General features: G+C 44.2%; 1 protein-coding gene across 1 annotated transcript in view; it reads left to right on the forward strand.

The window, feature by feature from the left end:
* The window catches only part of nhsa (Nance-Horan syndrome a (congenital cataracts and dental anomalies)), a 45,982-nt gene that overhangs the window by 9,483 nt on the left and 13,230 nt on the right, over positions 1–23,269 (forward strand). The window contains exons 2-3 of the mRNA XM_034531509.1: positions 18,976–19,128; positions 20,767–20,894. Of these exons, the coding sequence (XP_034387400.1) occupies positions 18,976–19,128; positions 20,767–20,894 (281 nt within the window). The remainder of the gene's footprint in view (positions 1–18,975; positions 19,129–20,766; positions 20,895–23,269) is intronic.

Consider the following 23,269-nt stretch of genomic DNA (forward strand, 5'->3'; position numbering starts at 1 on the left):
CCCCCCCCCCCACCCTCACACACCCTCACAAAGACAGACTTAAGTATTACGCAATGGAATTAGTTTGAAAGGAATTGTTAAGACGCATCTCGGGATTGTTACAGGAAGAGAAGATCAGTGCAATTCTTATGAAGTCATTTATTACATTTGTTATTGCACTTATGAAGTCTATCTGGAGAGATAAAAGATCAGCAGTAGTAAATCCTCCCGTAATAAAGTCCCCGTTGACGGTGAGACTCCCTGAGGGGCGAAGCACTTCAAACAGGAAGGAAACGTGAACTTGTAGTCTTTTCTTTCCGTGCAGGTGTTTGGACACTGGGATCTACTGGAATGTGAGCTCACCTGGGTCAGACTGGTTCGGCCTCTTTTCGTCCGACCCACACAAACAGCAGAAAGAAGAAAAGGAAACACCTGAAGCTGTGAAGACGGTTCTCTCTCCGAGCTCGCACACTAAAGCTGAAACCTTTATTTTGAAGGAAAAGCTTGGGGGAAGCTTTTGAGAGCGAGGTCGGAATACGTTAGCTTAGCATAAAGACATAGCTTAGCATCAGAGCAAACAAACAAGATCAAACAAACAAGATCAAGTACTTTGTTCTTCTCTTCTGCCTCTGAGCTTCTATGTCTCTCTCTCTCTCTCTGTTACACTTTTAATTAAACAGGAAGTGATCACAAATCAATATTGATTTGGAGAAGGGCACAACGGCCCCAGTGCATTCTGGTCGTTGTAGGTCCACCACCTCTTTTCCTCTGGTCATGTAGCACCAATCTGATGAAAAACATGATCTCCTCCTCAACCTCTCCCACGCGTTTCAGAGGAATGGATTCTCACGGGGAGTCGTGACCTGGAGGCCAGGCCATGAACTTGACTCCAGTGAGTCCACGCTCGGTTTACTGGGCTCACTGGGGACGGACGGACTGGGAACTAAACCCAGTTTGATATCCGCCAGTCACAGAGCGACGTCACGCTTCATTTCCAGCCAGACAGTGTTCCATGAATCACTACGGAGTTACCTGGAAACTTAACAATCATGTCTGAAAGGAAGCACAGATATGAACAATCCTCTGGTTGCGTAACAACGAGGCCAAAGGTCGCGTCGGCCTTTTTGTTTTCACGTCTCGTTTCTGTTTCAGTCTGCGTCGGCTCGTACGTCACCGGTTCGTCTAGAGACGTGCTCCTGGAAATAGATTTAGTTCATGGGAAAGGCTGTTGAACAGAACTAATGAGGGGGGGGGGGGGCGGTACCAGCTGATCAGACCCGTCTGTTGGAGCTCCTGCAGGAAGAGTTGCTCGAGTGTGACCACGCGGTCCTGAATGTGTCTTCATGATAAAGATGTTGTTCTGAAACTGTATCTTCTGTGCAGCCGGACGAGACCGGGCCCGAAGCCGGACCACCTCCCAACGTGACCATTAGCATCCCAGTCTTGAACAGAACCGGCTCCATCAAAAGTCTCGCCCGGCCCCCCAGACGACCGCTCTGGAAACCGGAGAAGCACACGAAGTGCAAATAAAACTGCAAAGCGGGCCTTTGAGCGCCCGGCGCCGGTCCGTTCCAGCCACTCGGATCTCTTTTGTGCCGGAGAGCTTCGTGCCAGCTGGCCGGCTGCTGGGAAGTTTTTTTTATTGTGTGACTCATTACCTCCTCCATTGAGGGAACACAAAGCTCGCACTCGCCGTCCTCTCACCTCCGCGGCGGGGTCAAGGTCGCGGAGGGGGGGAAGGGGCCAATCGGTGCGCAGCGATCAGGGTCACGGGACTCCTGTGAATCGTTAGGAAGTGTCTCCGTTCACCCGGTGTTTGCATAGTTACCCCGGCAACGCGGCGGCCATTGATTTGAACGTCCTCAAAGTCTCATTTCGTTCTTTTATGGCCCCTCGTGTTTGTTTGAACTGAACACTGAACGCCTCGTTTATCTCCTCCATGATGTCTTTATTCATTCAGCTCGTTGTTCAGTTGAAGAAGAAGAAGATGTTTTTAGTTTGGTGTGTTTTATTTTGAAAGGGCCTTTCGAGGCGGATCAAAGACTGCTTTATTCTGACGGATCAGAATAACACAATGAAATCAAAAGCACATGCAGGTAGTCGACAGAGAGGCCAGGATGAAGGTGCAGGGGGGGGGGGGGGGGGGGGGGGGGGGGGGGGGGGGGGTAGCTGCTGTGTTGTTCTGGACCTGGAAACATAATAAACCGCATACCGAGGCAGATTACGACGGCTTATCTGAAGCAGCGACCGTTTCTCAGCTTTTCTTTGAGCTCGTCTGTTTTGGATTCCTGGTCTCCGGTAAAAAGCCGAGCTCGCGTCCGGTTCATGTGGGGCGTCGCCGGGGCCATCTGGGACTCTGCAGATGGCCCCGCTCGGTAAAGTGGGCCACGGTTAGGACCCCGTGGTCTACCGAGGACGAGACAATGGAGATTACGGGTGTCTGATCTCTTGGTTTTTAAGGACGGGGGGGGGGGGGGACAGTGCCCTGATTTTTGCATCACAACCACTGTTTTATCCACATCAAGGATGTTGGACACGGTGATGTGATTATATAATCAATAAATCATAAACAGGGGTGCTGGGCAATAATTGTAATTTATTAACGTGAAACCCACCAGACATAAACAAACACATCTAAAGCATCTTTGTTAATCTCTGAGTTATATATGAAAAGAAAGAGCCACCGGACTCCGTTGACAGAAAGGTCATTTCACCTCTCTTATTATTGTAAAACACACCTCCTTGTTGTTTTTTATATGTTTTAAATTAGGACTACATAACCCTTGAGAAGAAACAGACCTCATTCGCTCCCCTCAGAGACACCAGACTCCGTAAAGCCAACTTCTTTCAAACTGGACAGAAACAAAATGAAACTCATCAGCGTCTCTGTTGGTCTTTCCACTGTACCAACAGAGGAAGAGTTTGAATACGCAACGTCATAAAAACTGTTTTTGTGTGTTTAAAGAACTGCTCGTACAGTTTCTGGTGTAAGAATAGAGAGGCGGAGTTATGTCGTGTTGCAGCTCTGGAAGCTTCTCGTGTTCGGAGGCCGTTTGTCCTTCAGCGTCCTTTTGTTGTGTCTTTTTTATAGAGGCTTTGTTTTCTTTTTGTGAGGCTCAAGAAGACGAGAGCGTTGAATAAAACGTGATCGTTCACAGAGCAAATGTTAGCATGTTGGTTCTTCTTCACATTGCCACACCCCGTAAAGACGCCGTAAAGTGGGCGTAACGTTAAGTTGATGTAATGTAAAGTTGATGTAATGTAAAGTTGTTGTGATGTGCCGTGACTTAAAATTTGATGTAATGTAAAGTTGGCGTAAAGTTGATGTAAAGTAAAGTTGACGTAATGTAAAGTAAAGTTGACGTAAATTAAAGTTGATGTAATGTAAAGTTGACGTTAAGTTGATTTAAAGTTGGCGTAAAGTAAAGTTGATGTAACGTTAAGTTGACGTAAAGTCGACGTAAAGTAAAGTTGGCGTGACGTTAAGTTGACATAAAGTCGACATAAAGTAAAGTTGGTGTAACGTTAAGTTGACGTAAAGTAAAGTTGGCATAACGTTAAGTTGATGTAAATTGACGTAAAGTAAAGTTGGCGTGACGCTGACTAAACTTTTCTTTAACCTTTTCATTGATATGTTGTTTTCAGAAAGGACTTTTCTTTTGAAAATACACTTCCTGTTTGACTGCGCTGGCACAGAGTGAAAGCTGCCGAGCAGGAGAAGATGGACCTCTCCGTTGTGGTCGTGGAGAACACTCGCTGAGAGTTCTTCATCTTCTTCCCACAGACTTGTTTTAATGACCTCTGACCCCAGAATACCTGAGAAACGTGATCCAGGATGAAGGTATCCAGTGAGGAGGAGTGATCCACCTTCACGCTCCTGATCCGTGGGGCACCTTTTTGATTCATGGCCTCGTGTGAAGGCCACAGATCTCAAGTTATCGTATCCTGGACTCGGAGAGTGAAGATTTTCATAATAACGAACCGATGAGCGGAGTTACGGTCGGATCCGATTCCTTTGAGATGTTTGGAGCGACACTTTAAACCTTTTGATCGTATCGGATTGCGTCACACGCAGCTCAGATTTCCTGCTGAACAGACGGTTATGAAAGGAAAGGTATCACCATGAACCTTCACCAGATTATTTATTGTATTACAAGTTTTACGAGATGTTGTGTGTAAATATGCAAATGAGGCGTCATGTAATGGTGAATGTAGGATAAATACAGACACAAATAAATGTTTTCCTTCCTCGAGTGTGAAAGAAGACGAGTTATGAAGGAAACATAGATACTCCTGACTGGAGCCTCTTCTGTCTTCTTCTCAGAGCTTCAGCTCTGCTGCAGACAACAAAGCTTCAAATGAAGCGCAGACAGAAGTCAAAGCTTCTTCTGTGACGAGGTCGCCGCGGCGACAGCTGCTTCCTCGCTCTCCCATCTGTGAAATGTATACGCTCGGGGGGCGCGGGCCCTTTTGTTGCTCGGCGGCGGCGGCGCTGACCCCGGGGGTCGGGGGTTCGAATCCCACCGTGGATGAACCCATTGAGCGCTCCGTCTCTGCTCATCAAACGCTTCGATGAGTCGTTGCCCGTCTCCGGCTCTCGGGAAGTCTCTGCAGCTGTCGGCACAGACGGCTTTATTTACCCTTCAAGTCTATTTAGACGATATGCGGCTAAACAGAAGGTCCATAAATCATCTTTACTTCGATACGACTTCCTGCTATTAAAACTGTTATCCTCTTTATCAATGTGTTATCATCTGATGTCATGCAGATTTTAATATTAGTAAAATATGTGTTGAATATTGATGTTGACGCAAAGTTGACATGACGTGTTGTGTACATGGCGTAAAGTTGACATAAAGTTGACATGACATAAAGTTGACGTGACGTAAAATTGCTGTGACGTATTGTTGATGCTGACTTGATGTCAACGTAACGTTGCCGTCTCGGTCCCGGCAGCTTTTATCTCCTCATTCACTTTATGTTTTATCACTAAATATAAATCGGTGTGTTTTTCAGCTCCATCGAGCTTCTATTCCTCCTTTTATTGACTCGCAACTTCTGACGTCTGTTGATGTCTGTTGATGTCTGTTTGAGTCTGTTGATGTCTATTTGAGTCTGTTGATGTCTGTTTGAGTCTGTTGACATCTGTTGATGTCTGTTTGAGTGTTGACGTATGTTGATGTCTGTTGATGTCTGTTGTCTGTTTGAGTCTGTTGACGTCTGTTGATGTCTGTTTGAGTGTTGACGTATGTTGATGTCTGTTGATGTCTGTTTGAGTCTGTTGTCTGTTTGAGTCTGTTGATGTCTGTTGTTGTCTGTTGATGTCTGTTTGAGTCTGTTGTCTGTTGATGTCTGTTTGAGTCTGTTGATGTCTATTGACATCTGTTGATGTCTGTTTGAGTCTGTTGATGTCTGTTTGAGTCTGTTGATGTCTATTGACATCTGTTGATGTCTGTTTGAGTGTTGACGTATGTTGATGTCTGTTGTCTGTTTGAGTCTGTTGATGTCTGTTTGAGTCTGTTGATGTCTATTGACGTCTGTTGATGTCTGTTTGAGTCTGTTGACGTCTGTTTGAGTGTTGACGTATGTTGATGTCTGTTTGAGTCTGTTGTCTGTTTGAGTGTTGACGTATGTTGATGTCTGTTTGAGTCTGTTGTCTGTTTGAGTGTTGACGTATGTTGATGTCTGTTTGAGTCTGTTGATGTCTGTTGATGTCTGTTGATGTCTGTTTGAGTCTGTTGACATCAGTTGACGTCTGCGTGCAGGAAACGTGCTCATCGCGATGAATTCAACAGGTTGCCGGTGACGATCTGTTGCTCGTTGCTCGTTGAGTGAGTTGCCGCGTTGCTCTGACACAAAGACACTTCTCACCTTCAGAAGAGCGTCTCTATGACGCCACGGAGGTCAGGGGTCAGACGGGGCATCTCACATCCAACTTGACTGTGAGGACGTTTTCAGAGTCTCATTTAAAGGTGCAGTGAATAACCTCCCTGGCTCCCCTGGGTGCTGGTGTTTTATGTATCTCCATGACGACGGGGCCTCTTCCTCCTGAGAGCGTTTTCATTTGTTAACATGTTCTCTGTAACCTCTGCAGACGTGTTCCCGTCACGCCGGTCCAGGGATAACCTTTACGGTTCTGGCGTTCCCCGAGCCCTCGGGGTGAAAGAGGGGGGGTGGGGGGACCAGATGTGACCCCGTTGCTCTCCTGCGAGGTCACAGAGCCGTGAAAGGCGTCTCTCCCTTTCATTTCACTCGTGTTTACTGTCGCTTTTCGCACCTCGAACGCGACGGTTTTCGCGCCGAGCAGAGACCTCGTTTCCCCCGGTAAACAAACACACACACACACACACACACACACTACTGGCTCTCATCAGTCACAAGACGAGCAGCAGCCTTGATTACCGATCGACGACCAACGCCAGATTATTTCATCTTTGCTTCTTTCTCGTCTCTGAGAGCTGCACATGCTCAGTGCGAACCGGCTAGCTTGTGTAGCATGAATGAACTTTTCTGTCTTTTCTGATACTTATCGGAACTATCGCTTTCATTTCATTTTTATATAAAAATATCAATTTTTTTTAATCTATCTATAAAAATATATATATTTTTAAATTAAAATATATTTAAAAATAACATTCAAATATAATTTTTTTAATTATTTGTATTATTTTGTCATTGTTTTTCATTTTTGTGCGTATTAATTTAGATGCAGGACAACGAGGAACGTAACCTGTCATGTGACATGAGGGCAAACAATAAGAGACACAAACGAGCGTTATTGACCTCAGACTTTAATCCTAATCGCTCCCCGAGGTGACACACTTCTGTGAAGTCGGTGTCACTGCCGGTGACAAAGACAAAGCATCTGTCTCCGTAATTAATATTCAATCACAAACCAGCGAGAGTGACATCTGGTGCATTGTGGGTCACCGACCTAAGCCACCTTTTAATGTTTTATTCACACACAACACAACTTGCACTCGGAAACAATGTGTTTGTACTTCGATGCATTTCAAAATACTCTGTATTTTATTTATTTTATATTTTACTGTAACAAGTTGTGAAACATAATTTTCTTTCAACATATTTTAATTGAGCTGAGCAGCTTTTATGAATCTTTTAAGTTAAATATGTCTTGTTGGCGTCCTCGTGTCCGTACAGTTAACCCTTTAATATTAGAGGAGATAATTATGAACAAACTGTACTCGGAGATGGTCGCTAGTATTTAAAAACACCGTTAAAAATACATTTTGGGCTTTTTGATGTAAATGTATGTAAGAAATAACACAGAAAAAACTACTTTTTACACAATTTAACGGTGAAAAACTAAAAAAGTGCAAAAGACTTTTTAGTTTTTGCATAAAAACACAAATAATTATGAAATAAAGTATTTTATTCTGAAACATTTTCCTCGATTCGATCGACTTTTAGAGCCGGATGAACCCGAACGAGGAAAATTAAAAATCTTTTGAACCGGACAGAAGATTAAATGCAAATAAATCCACAACGTAAACATCGTCCTTCATTTATTAAACGGTTCCCTCTGGACCTCCACCGCTCCGTCGGAGGAGAAGAAGAAGAAGTTCCACTGGAGGGAAACGGGCTTCATTGGTTTCATCTGGGAATCGAACCGCCGGCTCATCTGCGTTCACGACGTCATCCGGAGGCGGAGAATAAACGCCTTCACCTGGGGTTCAATTACAATGGACGGGTAAAAGAAAAGATGCAGAAATAACTTCACACGGATGCAGATTTGTTGTCGGCTCTGTCGTCACGACGACGACGAGCGGGCGTCGCCGAGCTCCTTCCAGGAAACGTGTCACCAATCGTCACGACGACGTCGTCACTTCGTGCCGTCTTCGTCCGTCCACCGCGGCTCCGTGAGGTCGTAGGAAAACCAGCCGCCTTGGCGTCGGCATCGAACGCCCGGCTCTGGTCCGCCCGACGTCGACCCGCAGACTCAAGACGCTCTTCCACCGCGTTGTGTCTTCAAACGAGTCCGAGTGGCTCGAGCTTCTCTAAAAGCATCGTTGGCTCTCTGCTCACATTCCTGATGCTCGCTCTCCTTCCTGACCACACGAGGAGGAGGAGGAGAAGGAATAGGAGGAGGAGGAACAAGAAGGAGGAGGAGGAGGAAGAAGAAGAGGAGGAGGAGGAGGAGATCTTTGCCCGGTAGTGTTTATTGTGTTTTTGAGGATCCGAGCCGTCTGGCGGTCCGTTGGGTTCCATCAAAAGGAACCGGGTTCCTCGACGACGATGGAACCGACCGCACAAACGAGCCGACGTTCCCGTTCAGAAGCCTCAGAAGAGAGAGAAGGGGGGGGGTCATGTGGAGAAAGGACCTCTTTACCCTCCATGTGGTTCAGGAGGTCCTCCTTCTGGACTCCTTCTACCTGCAGCTCCAGAGTGAAGGAACACCTGACTAGCAATATTTATATTTATTAACTGGTGGTTTTTATCATGAATACTTATATTAAAAAGTGCTAAACCTTGGATGAAGGCATCGTTCAATCACGTTGTGAGGAACGGTCGTGTTCAAAGCGTCCACGACAGCGTACGACAACAACAACAACAACGACAACGCAGCCTTTAGGATCCACGTCCTCCTTTCCTATCTTTCACAATAAAAGCCAGAGACAATCAAACATCCTGCTAGTCGGTCCTCTGCCTGAATAAATATAAATATAATACTAATAATAAGAAGAGTTGCATACTCACATCTATTTTTATTTGCAGTATTTTGCATGTTGTTGTTGTTGTTTATCACCCGGCCTCAAAGAGTGCACCTTGAAGCTCTTGTTTCCTGGATGTTCTCGTCTCAAGAGGCTCAGAGCGTTTCATTTAGAGGACGAGGAGCAGAGGAGCTGTAACGTGGTCCTCCACATGAGGCCCTAGTTTCTTTACTTTCTTTAAGTTTCTTTACTTTCTTTAAGTTTCTTTAAGTTTCTTTACTTTCTTTAAGTTTCTTTACTTTCTTTAAGTTTGTTAAGTTTCTTTACTTTAAGTTTCTTTACTTTCTTTAAGTTTCTTTACTTTCTTTACTTTCTTTAAGTTTCCTTACTTTCTTTAAGTTTCATTACTTTCTTTACTTTCTTTAAGTTTCTTTACTTTCTTTACTTTCCTTACTTTATTTAAGTTTCTTTACTTTCTTTACTTTCCTTACTTTCTTTAAGTTTCTTTACTTTCTTTAACTTTCTTTAAGTTTCTTTACTTTCCTTACTTTCTTTAAGTTTCTTTACTTTCTTTAACTTTCTTTAAGTTTCTTTACTTTCCTTACTTTCTTTAAGTTTCTTTACTTTCTTTAACTTTCTTTAAGTTTCTTTACTTTCTTTAACTTTCTTTAAGTTTCTTTACTTTCCTTACTTTATTTAAGTTTCTTTACTTTCCTTACTTTCTTTAAGTTTCTTTACTTTCTTTAACTTTCTTTAAGTTTCTTTACTTTCCTTACTTTCTTTAAGTTTCTTTACTTTCTTTAACTTTCTTTAAGTTTCTTTACTTTCCTTACTTTCTTTAAGTTTCTTTACTTTCTTTAACTTTCTTTAAGTTTCTTTACTTTCTTTAACTTTCTTTAAGTTTCTTTACTTTCTTTAAGTTTCTTTTCTTCCAACACTTTGACGTCAGCAGACGGTTGTGATCACTGAGCTTGAAGGTCACTCTGGATTCAAATGTTTAAAACACAGAAGAAGAAAGAAAGAAGAAGGAGGAGTAATTGTACCCAGATTGGCTGCTACTTTCTCTCTCTCTCTCTCTCTCTATGTCTCTCTCTCTCTCTCTCTCTCTCTATGTCTCTCTCTCTATGTCTCTCTCTCTCTATCTCTCTATGTCTCTCTCTATCTCTCTATGTCTCTCTCTCTCTCTCTCTCTCTCTGTGTCTCTATCTCTCTATGTCTCTTTCTCTATGTCTCTCGCTCTATGTGTCTCTATCTCTCTATGTCTCTCTCTCTCTCTCTCTCTCTCTCTCTGTGTCTCTATCTCTCTATGTCTCTTTCTCTATGTCTCTCGCTCTCTCTCTCTCTCTCACAAGTTAAAGGAGGAGAGAAGGAATCTCCGGGTTAGGATCCGTGTGATAATCTGGAGTGTGTGTGTGTGTGTGTGTGTGTGTGTGTGCGTGCGTGCGTGTGTGTGTGTGTTGCCGGGCAGGTTGAGCTGCTGGTGTGTTACTGGGGTTTGTGCTGCAGTGATGACTGCACACACACACACACACACACACACACACGTGTTTTCAGAATAAGAGCAAACAACAAAAACTTTTCTTTAAGTGCTGATTCTGTTTTTATTTGTTCTGCGTGCGAGTAAAGAGAATAAATATATTTAGAATGTTTATTTAATATCTTTATTTAAGTAAATATGACGGGAAACGAGGAAACAATCGGAGGAGACAATGAAATCATCTTGCTTGGTTGGCTTCGGTATGGAGGTCAAACCCCCATAAAGACACACACACACGCACACACACACACACACACGCGGCAGAGGGACGAGGATGACCGAACACACACACACACACACACACACTGTAACAATGCAGAGCGACGCCATTGGCTGACAGGCCACGCACTCCCGGCCAATAGCGTCACACGGCTGAGAATGTGCAGCCTCACTTTTTTTTTAAAAACATGAATAAATATTTATATAACCAATCAAAACCATCCTCCTCTCTCAGTGAAGTGGGACTTATTTGTATTTTATTATTTTAAATGCAATGGAACAATCAATAAGCCGTCGAGGGGGGGGGTGTTGTTCTGTCCTGTGGTTTTACCTTCGGTTACATAACGTGGGAGCAGTCTGTGGGGGGATGGTGGTGGGGGGGGGGGGGGGGGGGGGGGAGTCCACTTCAGAGGAAGTTTCTGGGAAGCTGGCTGTGTCTTTGAAACGCGAGAGCTGTGGAGGAAATACCCTGAAACGTGTCTTTAGTGACGAGAGCAGGAGCTACAGGTGGAGAGGGAAACTTACTACGACCTCAAAGGCATCACCGCGGCTTTGTGTCACTCTTATGAACAATTTAAAACCCCAAGAACTGTTACAGTTAACTTTCATGACGTGAAAAAACACTGAAAGGGTGAAAGTTGTAAGACCTGTCAATCACCTGGTAGCCCCGCCCCTAAAGCATCCCCTGCTTTATGGTCTGTTTGACTCTAAATGACCATAATTTACTAAATGAACATCACGCTGTATTGAAGAAGACTTGAAACTAGAGATTGAGACCAAAAACTAATGTTTACAATGTTTACTGAGGGAATACATCAAGAGAAGTAGAGTCATTTATATAGACTTCTATACAACCAGAGGAGTCGCCCCCTGGTGGTCAGGAGAGAGAATGCAGCTTTAACACATGAAGCATAGACTTCTATACAACCAGAGGAGTCGCCCCCTGGTGGTCAGGAGAGAGAATGCAGCTTTAACACATGAAGCATAGACTTCTATACAACCAGAGGAGTCGCCCCCTGGTGGTCAGGAGAGAGAATGCAGCTTTAACACATGAAGCATAGACTTCTATACAACCAGAGGAGTCGCCCCCTGGTGGTCAGGAGAGAGAATGCAGCTTTAACACATGAAGCATAGACTTCTATACAACCAGAGGAGTCGCCCCCATGTGGTCAGGAGAGAGAATGCAGCTTTAACACATGAAGCATAGACTTCTATACAACCAGAGGAGTCGCCCCCTGGTGGTCAGGAGAGAGAATGCAGCTTTAACACATGAAGCATGGACTTCTATACAACCAGAGGAGTCGCCCCCTGGTGGTCAATGGAGAGAGGAGGGTTGATGCTTATTTGCTGAACCAGATCTGATTATCCACTCAACCTGACTATCTGTGTATCAGAGGAGTTTATAGAGATCGTTCCTGCACATCAAAAGGACTCGTGTTTCTTTTATCTGCCCAACCCCCCCCCCCCCCACTATGAAGGCTTGTTTCCTTTACCTTATATAGATAACACTTGGCTCCTTCACGTATGAGCTGAGGCTTGGAGGACTCTCAGGAATACGGCCCTGCCCATAACATCAAGATCAACGAGGCACAGGAGGCCAGTAAAAGAGAAAGAAAAGGGGGAGGAGGGCATCTACAAACGGAGGAGAGGAATTTCTTCATTACTTTCTCCAACTTCTGAAGCGTCATCTGGTTTCCCCCTCAGAGAAAGTCGCCACGCTTGTCGGACTTCTACTTAATATGTGTTGCGCCGCGTAGAGTTCACACATTATCTCACGGCCGTACGCACACACACACACACACACACACACACAGTGTTTTTAATGGATTCCTTGGCTCGGGATTTAAATGCCGACTGGGCAGAGCTCCGCGCCAAGTCCGACCGCAGATTCCTGCAGTGAGATCACAGCAGTGAAGCGTCACCGAGGAGAGCCGAGTCCAACCAGGCGACTCCTCTGGTTGTATAGAAGTCTATGCTTCATATGTTAAAGCTGCATTCTCTCTAGTGACCACCAGGGGGTGACTCCTCTGGTTGTATAGAAGTCTATGCTTCATGTGTTAAAGCTGCATTCTCTCTCCTGACCACCAGGGGGCGACTCCTCTGGTTGTATAGAAGTCTATATAAATGACTCTACTTCTCTTGATTTATTCCCTCAGTAAACATTGTAAACATTAGTTTTTGGTCTCAATCTCTAGTTTCAAGTCTTCTTCAATACAGAATGATGTTTATTTAGTAAATTATGGTCAAACTAAAGATCTCATCCTCAGCTCCCGGTGGTTCTTAGCTCCGCCCCTCTCATGTCACGGCCTCTGCTTTAAAGATCGTTCTGCTTATGGTTCTCAACCTGAGAATAAAGGACTAGAAATTGAACCGTGATCAGAGCGTTTTAAAGGCAACACCCCCCCCCCCCCCCCCCCCCTCTGGAAACTCGATCCGCTCGCAGCCGGAGGTTCAGGACAGGCAGCCGAGGGGACGCCCGTCGGTTGAGTGCAGACCCGGTTCCTGGAAAACAATCTCCCACTTTATGTTTTATTTTTAAACAACAAATCATCAGAAAATCAACATAAACATTCGGTTGAATTAAACAATAATGATTTTAAGCATTAACACATACAGTATATCCTTGTCAGAGGCAATACATTTACTCACACTAATACTGATCCATCCGCTGCAGGAAATAGTCCCTCAACTAAATGCATGTTTTATGGAATTTAGCCATATATATATATATATATATATATATATATATATATATATATATATATTCTCTTATTGGCAAACACATATATAGTTTTTTCTATGATAATAAACTGTGTTATCAGTGCTGAAGGTCAGAAGGTTGAGACACACACACACGTGTCTCTAGATGTTTGTTTGTTCAGCTGCAGAGGAGATCCTCCTCTTCCTCCTCCTCCTCTTACTCTTCCTCCTCCTCTTCTTCCTCCTCTTCTTCTCCACTTCCTTTTCTTCCTCCTCATCCTCTTCCTCCTCCTCTTCATCTTCTTCCTCCTCTTCCTCTTCCTCCTCCTCTTCATCTTCTTCCTCCTCCTCTTCTTACTTCTTCCTCCTCTTCCTCTTCTTCTCCTCCTTCTCTTCCTCCTCTTCCTCTTCTCCCTCCTCTTCCTCTTCTTCCTCCTCTTCTTCTCCTCTTCCTTCTCCTCTTGCTCTTCTTCCTCCTCTTCTTCCTCTTCTTACTTCTTCCTCCTCTTCCTCTTCTTCCTCCTCCTCTTCCTCCTCTTCCTCTTCTTCCTCTTCCTCTTCTTCTTCCTCCTACTCTTCCTCCTCTTCCTCTTCTTCCTCCTCCTCCTCCTCCAGTTAGTTTCCATAGTTCTTTTAGGGGGCGGAGCCTAACGCGCTGGTTATTAATATCACGGCTCGACTCTTCATGAAAACGTTCTCTTTGGTTCTTTGTGACCACACGACGGCGTAGAAACAACGGGAAATATCCTGAAGAGTTTCCACCGTGATAACGTATCTTTTACCACAGACACACACACACACACACACGCACACACACACACACACACACACACACACTTCCTTTAGGGGGGAGATGATTGACAGGAGGAGACGGGTCTCTCTCTTCCTCTGGAGATTCATCTATTAATCATCAACACTATTAAATCATAACAATATGTTTCTTCTTCATGTCTTCTGCTGCTCGTGGTCACATGGTCACGTGATCACATGACGTTCTCTCTGCATCTGGAACAGTCACACACACACACACACACACACACACACACAGACTCCAGATCAGTTACTGCGTCTTCGTCTCTTCTGGCCTGTTTCAGTTCTCAGATGTATCAGATGTTTTGTGTGTCCTCAGTCTCCCGGCAACACGCCACAATAACAAACACGTTGTCGGACGCTTAATCACAACAACAACAATAACAACAACAAGATGCTCTTTGGTGGCGTTCAGGGGCGGTTGTTTATCTGAGTTCTGTGGTCCAAAGTCTCCTTTAACTCAGTTCTTCTCCTTCTCCTTCTCCTCCTCCTTCTCCTCCTTCTTCTTCTTCTTGGCTTCTTGTCGCCATGGAAACATAACTTCTCTCTTCGTGTCTGGACACTTTAGTCTCACCTTTCTTTTCTTTTCTTCTTTTTTTTGAAAGCCGACATATTCCCGTAAACTGATGGAGCAGAAGCCGCTCACATGATCTGTGCTCCTCCTCTTTCTCCTCCTCTTCCTCCTCTTTCTCCTCCTCTTTCTCCTCCTTCTCCTCCTCTTCCTACTCCTCCACCTCCTCCTCCTTCTCTTCCTCCTCTTCCTCCTCCTCTTCTCCTCCTCCTCCTCCTTCTCTTCCTCCTCTTCCTCCACCTTCTCTTCCTTCTCTTCCTCCTCCTCCTCTTCCTCCACCTCGTCTTCCTCCTCTTCTTCTTCCTCCTCCTCTTACACCTCTTCCTCCTCCTCCTCCACCTCTTCCTTCTCCTCCTCCTCCTCCTCCTGGTTTACTCCTTCCTTTAAAACCAGGAGCTCTTACTTTTTTCTCGAGACGCGACGGGAGTGCAGTGAACAAAGGCAGGAGGTCAAAGGTCACACCTTTTCATTTGTGAGACGACGAGACCAGCTGTACCTGGAGGGTATGGGTGTGTGTGTGTGTGTGTGTGTGTGTGTGTGTGTGTGTGTGGGTATGTGTGTGTGGGTATGTGTGTGTGTGTGTGTGTGTGTGTGTGGGTATGTGTGTGTGTGTGTCAGCACTTCAAAGGACCAGAGAAAGCCCAGCAGGAGTCAGCTGGGATGTGAGACTCTGGCAGCCAATCAGGAGGTGGAGCTGTAAAATAAACCCTGTGCTGATTTAAGGGGCAGAGGAATTTTTAGTGTTCTTAGGAGGCTAGTTTCTTTTTACTCTCTCGCTCTCTCTTTATGTATATATGTGTATATATACACAAATGTATAGTTTCCTTAGGCCAGTAATATCATTAGTATTGCTAAAATTATTCTTATTTATTATTCTTATTTCATTTTTATTCTTATTTTTTTAAATTATTATTCTTATTGTAAAACCCTCTTCTCATGATCTGAACACAACACAGCATGCGCACACCGTATCCCACAATGCATTGCGGTAGCGATGACGTCGTTCTCAAACAGACGCTCTGATGTTAAAGTGGAAGTTTACCTTTATCTCGTATATATTATTAATATTATTATTATTATTATACATGTTTTACGTTGACAGGCGACCGAATGAAACGCACCTTTTACTTTGAGTAAAATTACTGATTTTCTTCTGATTTTAAAAACAATAAATATAGAAAATATAAAATAAGTCTGTTCGGTTTTTTACACAATTTTATGTGGGACATTTTTTCCCGTGACCCGGAGTGAATGAGTGACTCTGTGTTTACTGCAGAGGTCACGACGAAGTGTGCGGAGGTCACGGGGTCAACGGGGTCCGAATGACCTCCGACCTCGCAGAGGCCGGAGAACAAAAAGCAACGTTTGATCAGAGTCAATGTGATCAATATTAATCAGTTTGATGAGATTAGACGGATCAATGAGAGAGAGAGGTGTGAGGGGGTCTGAGTGGGCCCCCGGTTCGTGGTATCTGATCCGTGCTCCTTGGGCATGGACCCCCTCCAACATGCCTCTGGACCCCCTCTGGTCCTCCACGGTGGGTTAGGGAGGCGGTCCGCGTTGTTTCAGAGGTTTGAATTAGCGCTCCTTCTCTGCAGACCATAAACAGATTAGTGTGGGGGGGGGGGGGCGAGGCCATCTGGGGGGGGGCATTACGGGAGTAGGGGCAGCAGATGCTACTGTGGAGCTCTGAGGTCAGTGTGGCAGGAGGGGGGGCGGGGCTCTGTGCTCAAGTCACATGGTGGTGTTCGATTCCCCCGAGGCTGCAGAGATGCTTTCACCTCGTCACACGTCTGCACTCTTCCTCCTCAGCTAGTTCCTCAGCTTCCTCCTCAGCTTCCTCCTCAGCTAGTTCCTCAGCTTCCTCCTCAGCTTCCTCCTTAGCTTCCTCCTCAACTTCCTCCTCAGCTAGTTCCTCAGCTTCCTCCTCAGCTTCCTCCTCAGCTTCCTCCTCAACTTCCTCTTCAGCTTCCTCTTCAGCTAGTTCCTCAGCTTCCTCCTCAGCTAGTTCCTCAGCTAGTTCCTCAGCTTCCTCTTCAGCTTCCTCTTCAGCTTCTTCTTCAGCTTCTTCTTCAGCTTCCTCCTCAGCTTCCTCCTCAGGTTCCTCCTAAGCTTCCTCTTCAGCTTCCTTCTCAGCTAGTTCCTCAGCTTTCTCCTCAGCTTCTTCTTCAGCTTCTTCTTCAAGCTTCCTCCTCAGCTTCCTCCTCAGCTTCCTCCTCAACTTTCTCTTCAGCTTCCTCTTCAGCTTCCTCTTCAGCTTTCTCTTCAGCTTCCTCCTCAGGTTCCTCCTAAGCTTCCTCTTCAGCTTCCTTCTCAGCTAGTTCCTCAGCTTTCTCCTCAGCTTCTTCTTCAGCTTCCTCTTCAGCTTTCTCTTCAGCTTTCTCTTCAGCTTTCTCTTCAGCTTCCTCCTCAGCTTCCTCTTCAGCTTCCTCTTCAGCTTCATTCTCAGCTAGTTCCTCAGCTTTCTCCTCAACTTTCTCTTCAGCTTCCTCCTCAGCGTCCTCCTCAGCTTCCTCCTAAGCTTCCTCCTAAGCTTCCTTCTCAGCTAGTTCCTCAGCTTCCTCCTCAGCTAGTTCCTCAGCTTTCTCCTCAGCTAGTTCCTCAGCTTTCTCCTCAGCTTCTTCTTCAGCTTCCTCAAAGTGATGCTGCTGGGTTTTCTCAGACCGGTGTTGGAGAGCTTGAAGGCGTTCGGGGAGATTACAAGGCAGAGGAGTCCTGCTCCACGGCCTGCAGGCTGAGGAGGAGGAGGAGGAGGAGGAGGAGGAGGAGGAGGAGGAGTTGATTGATGGGTGGGCGTCACCTTTTGGGGAAAGTTCACAGGGTGAATCTTAATGAAAGAGAAGACTCGACGTGTTGCTTTGGTCTCGTTGTTCTGGGCCTCCATGTTTTCTTTGGGCAACAGCTGACCCCGTTAACAGCTCTGTCCTCCCCCCATGACTCCTCCCCTCAGGACTCCTCCCCCCATGACTCCTCCCCTCAGGACTCCTCCCCAATGACTCCTCCCCCTCAGGACTAAACGCTGCCTTGTTTACGTTATTGTGAGCGTCGATGCAGCTGCTACAATGTTAGCGTAGCTTAGCATCAAACTCCATTCAGAAAAGAAGCATTTTAAACACTTAAATTAAGTTATTTCTGCATCTTTTTTCATCCGTTTTATTGTAATTTAAATCAAGATGAATGTGTTTATTTGGGGTCGGTGGTCACGGCCTGAGTTTGGCTCAATGGTTGTTGTTGTTGTTGTTGTTGTGGTTGTTGTTGTTGTCGTCAGATGGGCCTTTTATTTTGGCGGTGCTGTCCAAACGCTCCTGATGACTCACTCACCAACAGGAAGTGATCAAAATCAAATATTTTACAGGATATTGAACCTTTATTTCTTTATAACATTTAATCCTTGTTTCTCTACAGGGTTTGTTTAAAGGTAATAAAGTAGTTTATTAATATAAGATAAGAGTGTATAGATGATTCATTTATAATCCCTCCTCTTATATACTAATAAAAGGTCTTGTTTAATAATTAATATTTATCAAACTGCAGATCAAACCAACAGGAAGTAGTTTGAATGTAACCGGAGAGTCTGACCTTTTGTTAATTTAATTATTATTTTAAAATATGTAGTATTTGATCTGATGGAATTGTGATTCTGATCTTTGAGATCTCTGTGTGTGTGTGTGTGTGTGTGTGTGTGTGTGTGTGTGTGTGAAAGTGTGTGTGTGTGTGTGTGTGTGTGTGAGAGACAAAGGAAGAGTTGTTGTTTTTGGGGGAGGGGTTTAGTTCTCGACATAAACGTGATAATTGGTTCTTTACTGCTATGTTTATCTTGTTTATTGCATTCAGCACCTCTTTTTATATTTAATTTCATCTAATTAAAGAAAACAATAATATATATGTGAATAATCACAATTTCAACAACTGTTTTTAATTTTATTTGTTTTATTCATATAAATGTCCATAGAAACATTTTATTTCACTAGATTCTTCCTCAAAACATAAATGGGTATATATTATATATATATATATATATATATATATATATATATATATATATATATATATATATATAAATGGTCTTTTACCTGCAAACGTTCTGCTGATTCTCAGATTTAACGACGTCTGTAACTCGACTCAGTCTGAAAGTCTGACCTGTGGGGGGGTGGGGCTGGGGGGGCGAGACCAGACCAGGTCCTGGTCAGTGTCTAGATCGGGTTACTTTGCCCTGTTGTCTGACTGACAGGTGACAGCAGCACATTAGTGAGCAGGCTCTGTCTCGCTAACAGCTGATCGCTGTTACATTTATTAATAAAAACTATATATTATGAAGCTTTATGCAGAGGGGTTAGTTCACACAGCATTCAGAGACTCATTTATACACATTTATTAATAAAAACTATGTATTATGAAGCTTTATGCAGAGGGGTTTGTTCACACAGCATTCAGAGACTCATTTATACACATTTATTAATAATAGATGTGTTATGTTCCCCCCTCAGCGGTGTCTAACCTGGATGTGGAGAGTAAGCTGACGTCACACTACCGATCCCCGTGGCTCCAGCAGAGGAACGTCCTCCGACCGTCCAGCCGGCCGGCATGCGTGGTGGACCTCCACAGGCAGGCCGGCCTCAGCCTGTGGACCCCCCACCGAGGTGAGGCCCCTGCAGGACACCCTGGTGTTGTTCTGACCCCTGGTGGAGATCTGGAGCTACTGCACTCACTTTATTTATTTTTCTTTTGTGGTTGTTTAAATTACATTTTTTAAGTTATTTTGTTGGTCAGATTAACAGGAATACACTTAAAGGACCAGTACCGATGTTCTGAAGTGTTTCTGTGCGCTTCCTTAAAGGACCAGTACCGATGTTCTGAAGTGTTTCTCTGAGCTTCCTTAAAGGGCCAGTACCGATGTTCTGAAGTGTTTCTGTGAGCTTCCTTAAAGGACCAGTACCGATGTTCTGAAGTGTTTCTGTGAGCTTCCTTAAAGGGCCAGTACCGATGTTCTGAAGTGTTTCTGTGAGCTTCCTTAAAGGGCCAGTACCGATGTTCTGAAGTGTTTCTGTGAGCTTCCTTAAAGGGCCAGTACCGATGTTCTGAAGTGTTTCTGTGAGCTTCCTTAAAGGGACAGTACCGATGTTCTGAAGTGTTTCTGTGAGCTTCTTTAAAGGGCCAGTACCGATGTTCTGAAGTGTTTCTGTGAGCTTCCTTAAAGGGCCAGTACCGATGTTCTGAAGTGTTTCTGTGAGCTTCCTTAAAGGGCCAGTACCGATGTTCTGAAGTGTTTCTGTGAACTTCCTTAAAGGGCCAGTACCGATGTTCTGAAGTGTTTCTGTGAGCTTCCTTAAAGGGCCAGTACCGATGTTCTGAAGTGTTTCTGTGAGCTTCCTTAAAGGACCAGTACCGATGTTCTGAAGTGTTTCTGTGAGCTTCCTTAAAGGGCCAGTACCGATGTTCTGAAGTGTTTCTGTGAGCTTCCTTAAAGGGCCAGTACCGATGTTCTGAAGTGTTTCTGTGAGCTTCCTTAAAGGGCCAGTACCGATGTTCTGAAGTGTTTCTGTGAGCTTCCTTAAAGGGACAGTACCGATGTTCTGAAGTGTTTCTGTGAGCTTCTTTAAAGGGCCAGTACCGATGTTCTGAAGTGTTTCTGTGAGCTTCCTTAAAGGGCCAGTACCGATGTTCTGAAGTGTTTCTGTGAGCTTCCTTAAAGGGCCAGTACCGATGTTCTGAAGTGTTTCTGTGAACTTCCTTAAAGGGCCAGTACCGATGTTCTGAAGTGTTTCTGTGAGCTTCCTTAAAGGGCCAGTACCGATGTTCTGAAGTGTTTCTGTGAGCTTCCTTAAAGGGCCAGTACCGATGTTCTGAAGTGTTTCTGTGAGCTTCCTTAAAGGGCCAGTACCGATGTTCTGAAGTGTTTCTGTGAGCTTCCTTAAAGGGACAGTACCGATGTTCTGAAGTGTTTCTGTGAGCTTCTTTAAAGGGCCAGTACCGATGTTCTGAAGTGTTTCTGTGAGCTTCCTTAAAGGGCCAGTACCGATGTTCTGAAGTGTTTCTGTGAGCTTCCTTAAAGGGCCAGTACCGATGTTCTGAAGTGTTTCTGTGAGCTTCCTTAAAGGGACAGTACCGATGTTCTGAAGTGTTTCTGTGAGCTTCCTTAAAGGGCCAGTACCGATGTTCTGAAGTGTTTCTGTGAGCTTCCTTAAAGGGCCAGTACCGATGTTCTGAAGTGTTTCTGTGAGTTTCTTCTTCTCCAGAGTTTTCACTGCAGCAGATGAAGCATGTGGATAATGTTTCAGATCTCCAGAGGAGACGATCGGGCAGCAGAGAGCGCAGAGTAACCATCTCCATCCCGCCGGTGACCCCGATGCCCTCTCGCCCCCCCGCACCCACCGACCGGCGCCCGGAGAGCCCCGACTCGACGGCGGTGAGGAGACTCACTTCATATTTCGTTTTTAATCAGAATTTTAGGAAGTCAGGGAAGCAGATAAAATGTGGTTCTTTATTCATTATGATATTAATATTTATTTGTGACGAAATATCATTTAATGTTAATGTACTTATTGTAACATTTGACACAGTTCCGTTTAAAAAAATAATAATTCACATTTTATTTAGGACATTTATTAATTTATTTGTTGGTCTTTTATTCCATTTGTTTTTCTGTTTTTTTCTCCTTTTATTTTGGGAATATTTACAGAATAATCTATTTTTTCAGCTTTTGCAATGAATTAAAAAAAAGAAAATAGAAGAAATAAAGACATAAATAAACAGATTTTAACAAAAGAACAGCGTTTTACGGGGGAAAATGTCCTCAAATTGAATTTCCTGATTGGTTTACTTGCCATTACAATTATTTCATTAATGATACCGGTTCTCTGGAGACGAGGGTTCTGCTGGGTTAGGATTACTTTGAGGAATCTTTACTGTGAGGAACCTTTACTGTGAGGAACCTTTACTATGAGGAACCTTTACCTTGATGAACCTTTACTGTGAGGAACCTTTACTGTAAGGAACCTTTACCTTGAGGAACCTTTACTGTGAAGAACCTTTACTGTGAGGAACCTTTACTATGAGGAACCTTTACTGTGAGTAACCTTTACTGTGAGGAACCTTTACTATGAGGAACCTTTACTGTGAGGAACCGTTACTGTGAGGAACCTTTACCTTGAGGAACCTTTACTGTGAGAAACCTTTACTAAACCTTTACTGTGAGGAACCTTTACTGTGAGGAACCTTTACTTTGAGGAACCTTTACTGTGAGGAACCTTTACTGTAAGGAACCTTTACCTTGAGGAACCTTTACTGTGAGAAACCTTTACTAAACCTTTACTGTGAGGAACCTTTACTGTGAGGAACCTTTACTGTGAGTAACCTTTACTATGAGGAACCTTTACTTTGAGGAACCTTTACTGTGAGGAACCTTTACTGTAAGGAACCTTTACCTTGAGGAACCTTTACTGTGAAGAAGCTTTACTGTGAGGAACCTTTACTATGAGGAACCTTTACCTTGAGGAACCTTTACTGTGAGGAACCTTTACTGTAAGGAACCTTTACCTTGAGGAACCTTTACTGTGAATAACCTTTACTGTGAGGAACCTTTACTGTGAAGAACCTTTACTGTGAGGAACCTTTACTAAACCTTTACTGTGAGGAACCTTTACTATGAGGAACCTTTACTGTGAGGAACCTTTACTGTGAGGAACCTTTACTATGAGGAACCTTTACTGTGAGAAACCTTTACTAAACCTTTACTGTGAGGAACCTTTACTGTGAGGAACCTTTACTATGAGGAACCTTTACCTTGAGGAACCTTTACTGTGAAGAACCTTTACTGTGAGGAACCTTTACTGTGAATAACCTTTACTGTGAGGAACCTTTACTAAACCTTTACTGTGAGGAACCTTTACTGTGAGGAACCTTTACTATGAGGAACCTTTACTGTGAGGAACCTTTACTGTGAGGAACCTTTACTATGAGGAACCTTTATTGTGAGGAACCGTTACTGTGAGGAACCTTTACCTTGAGGAACCTTTACTGTGAGAAACCTTTACTAAACCTTTACTGTGAGGAACCTTTACTGTGAGGAACCTTTACTGTGAGGAACCTTTACTATGAGGAACCTTTATTGTGAGGAACCGTTACTGTGAGGAACCTTTACCTTGAGGAACCTTTACTGTGAGAAACCTTTACTAAACCTTTACTGTGAGGAACCTTTACTGTGAGGAACCTTTACTATGAGGAACCTTTACTGTGAGGAACCGTTACTGTGAGGAACCTTTACCTTGAGGAACCTTTACTGTGAGAAACCTTTACTAAACCTTTACTGTGAGGAACCTTTACTGTGAGGAACCTTTACTGTGAGGAACCTTTACTATGAGGAACCTTTACCTTGAGGAACCTTTACTGTGAGGAACCTTTACTGTAAGGAACCTTTACCTTGAGGAACCTTTACTGTGAAGAACCTTTACTGTGAGGAACCTTTACTGTGAAGAAACTTTACCTTGAGGAACCTTTACTGTGAAGAACCTTTACTGTGAGGAACCTGGTCCAGAACCGGTCTCAGTTTAGTCCTGATCCAATCAGGAAATTAACTTTGAGGAAATTTTTAAAGGGCACTACCGCTTTGGTCCACAGGGGGCGCCAGAATCAACACAAAGTCAAAGTCATTTTTGTGACGTTGAGCTCCTCCGTTAAAGGAGATCCAGTCTTCCTGTGGAACGGTTGGTTCCTGGTTTTTAAAGGAGATCCAGACTTCCTGTGGAACGGTTGGTTCCTGGTTTTTAAAGGAGATCCAGTCTT

This window comes from Cyclopterus lumpus, chromosome 4 (genome assembly GCF_009769545.1).
Source record: "Cyclopterus lumpus isolate fCycLum1 chromosome 4, fCycLum1.pri, whole genome shotgun sequence".
NCBI lineage: Eukaryota > Metazoa > Chordata > Actinopteri > Perciformes > Cyclopteridae > Cyclopterus > Cyclopterus lumpus.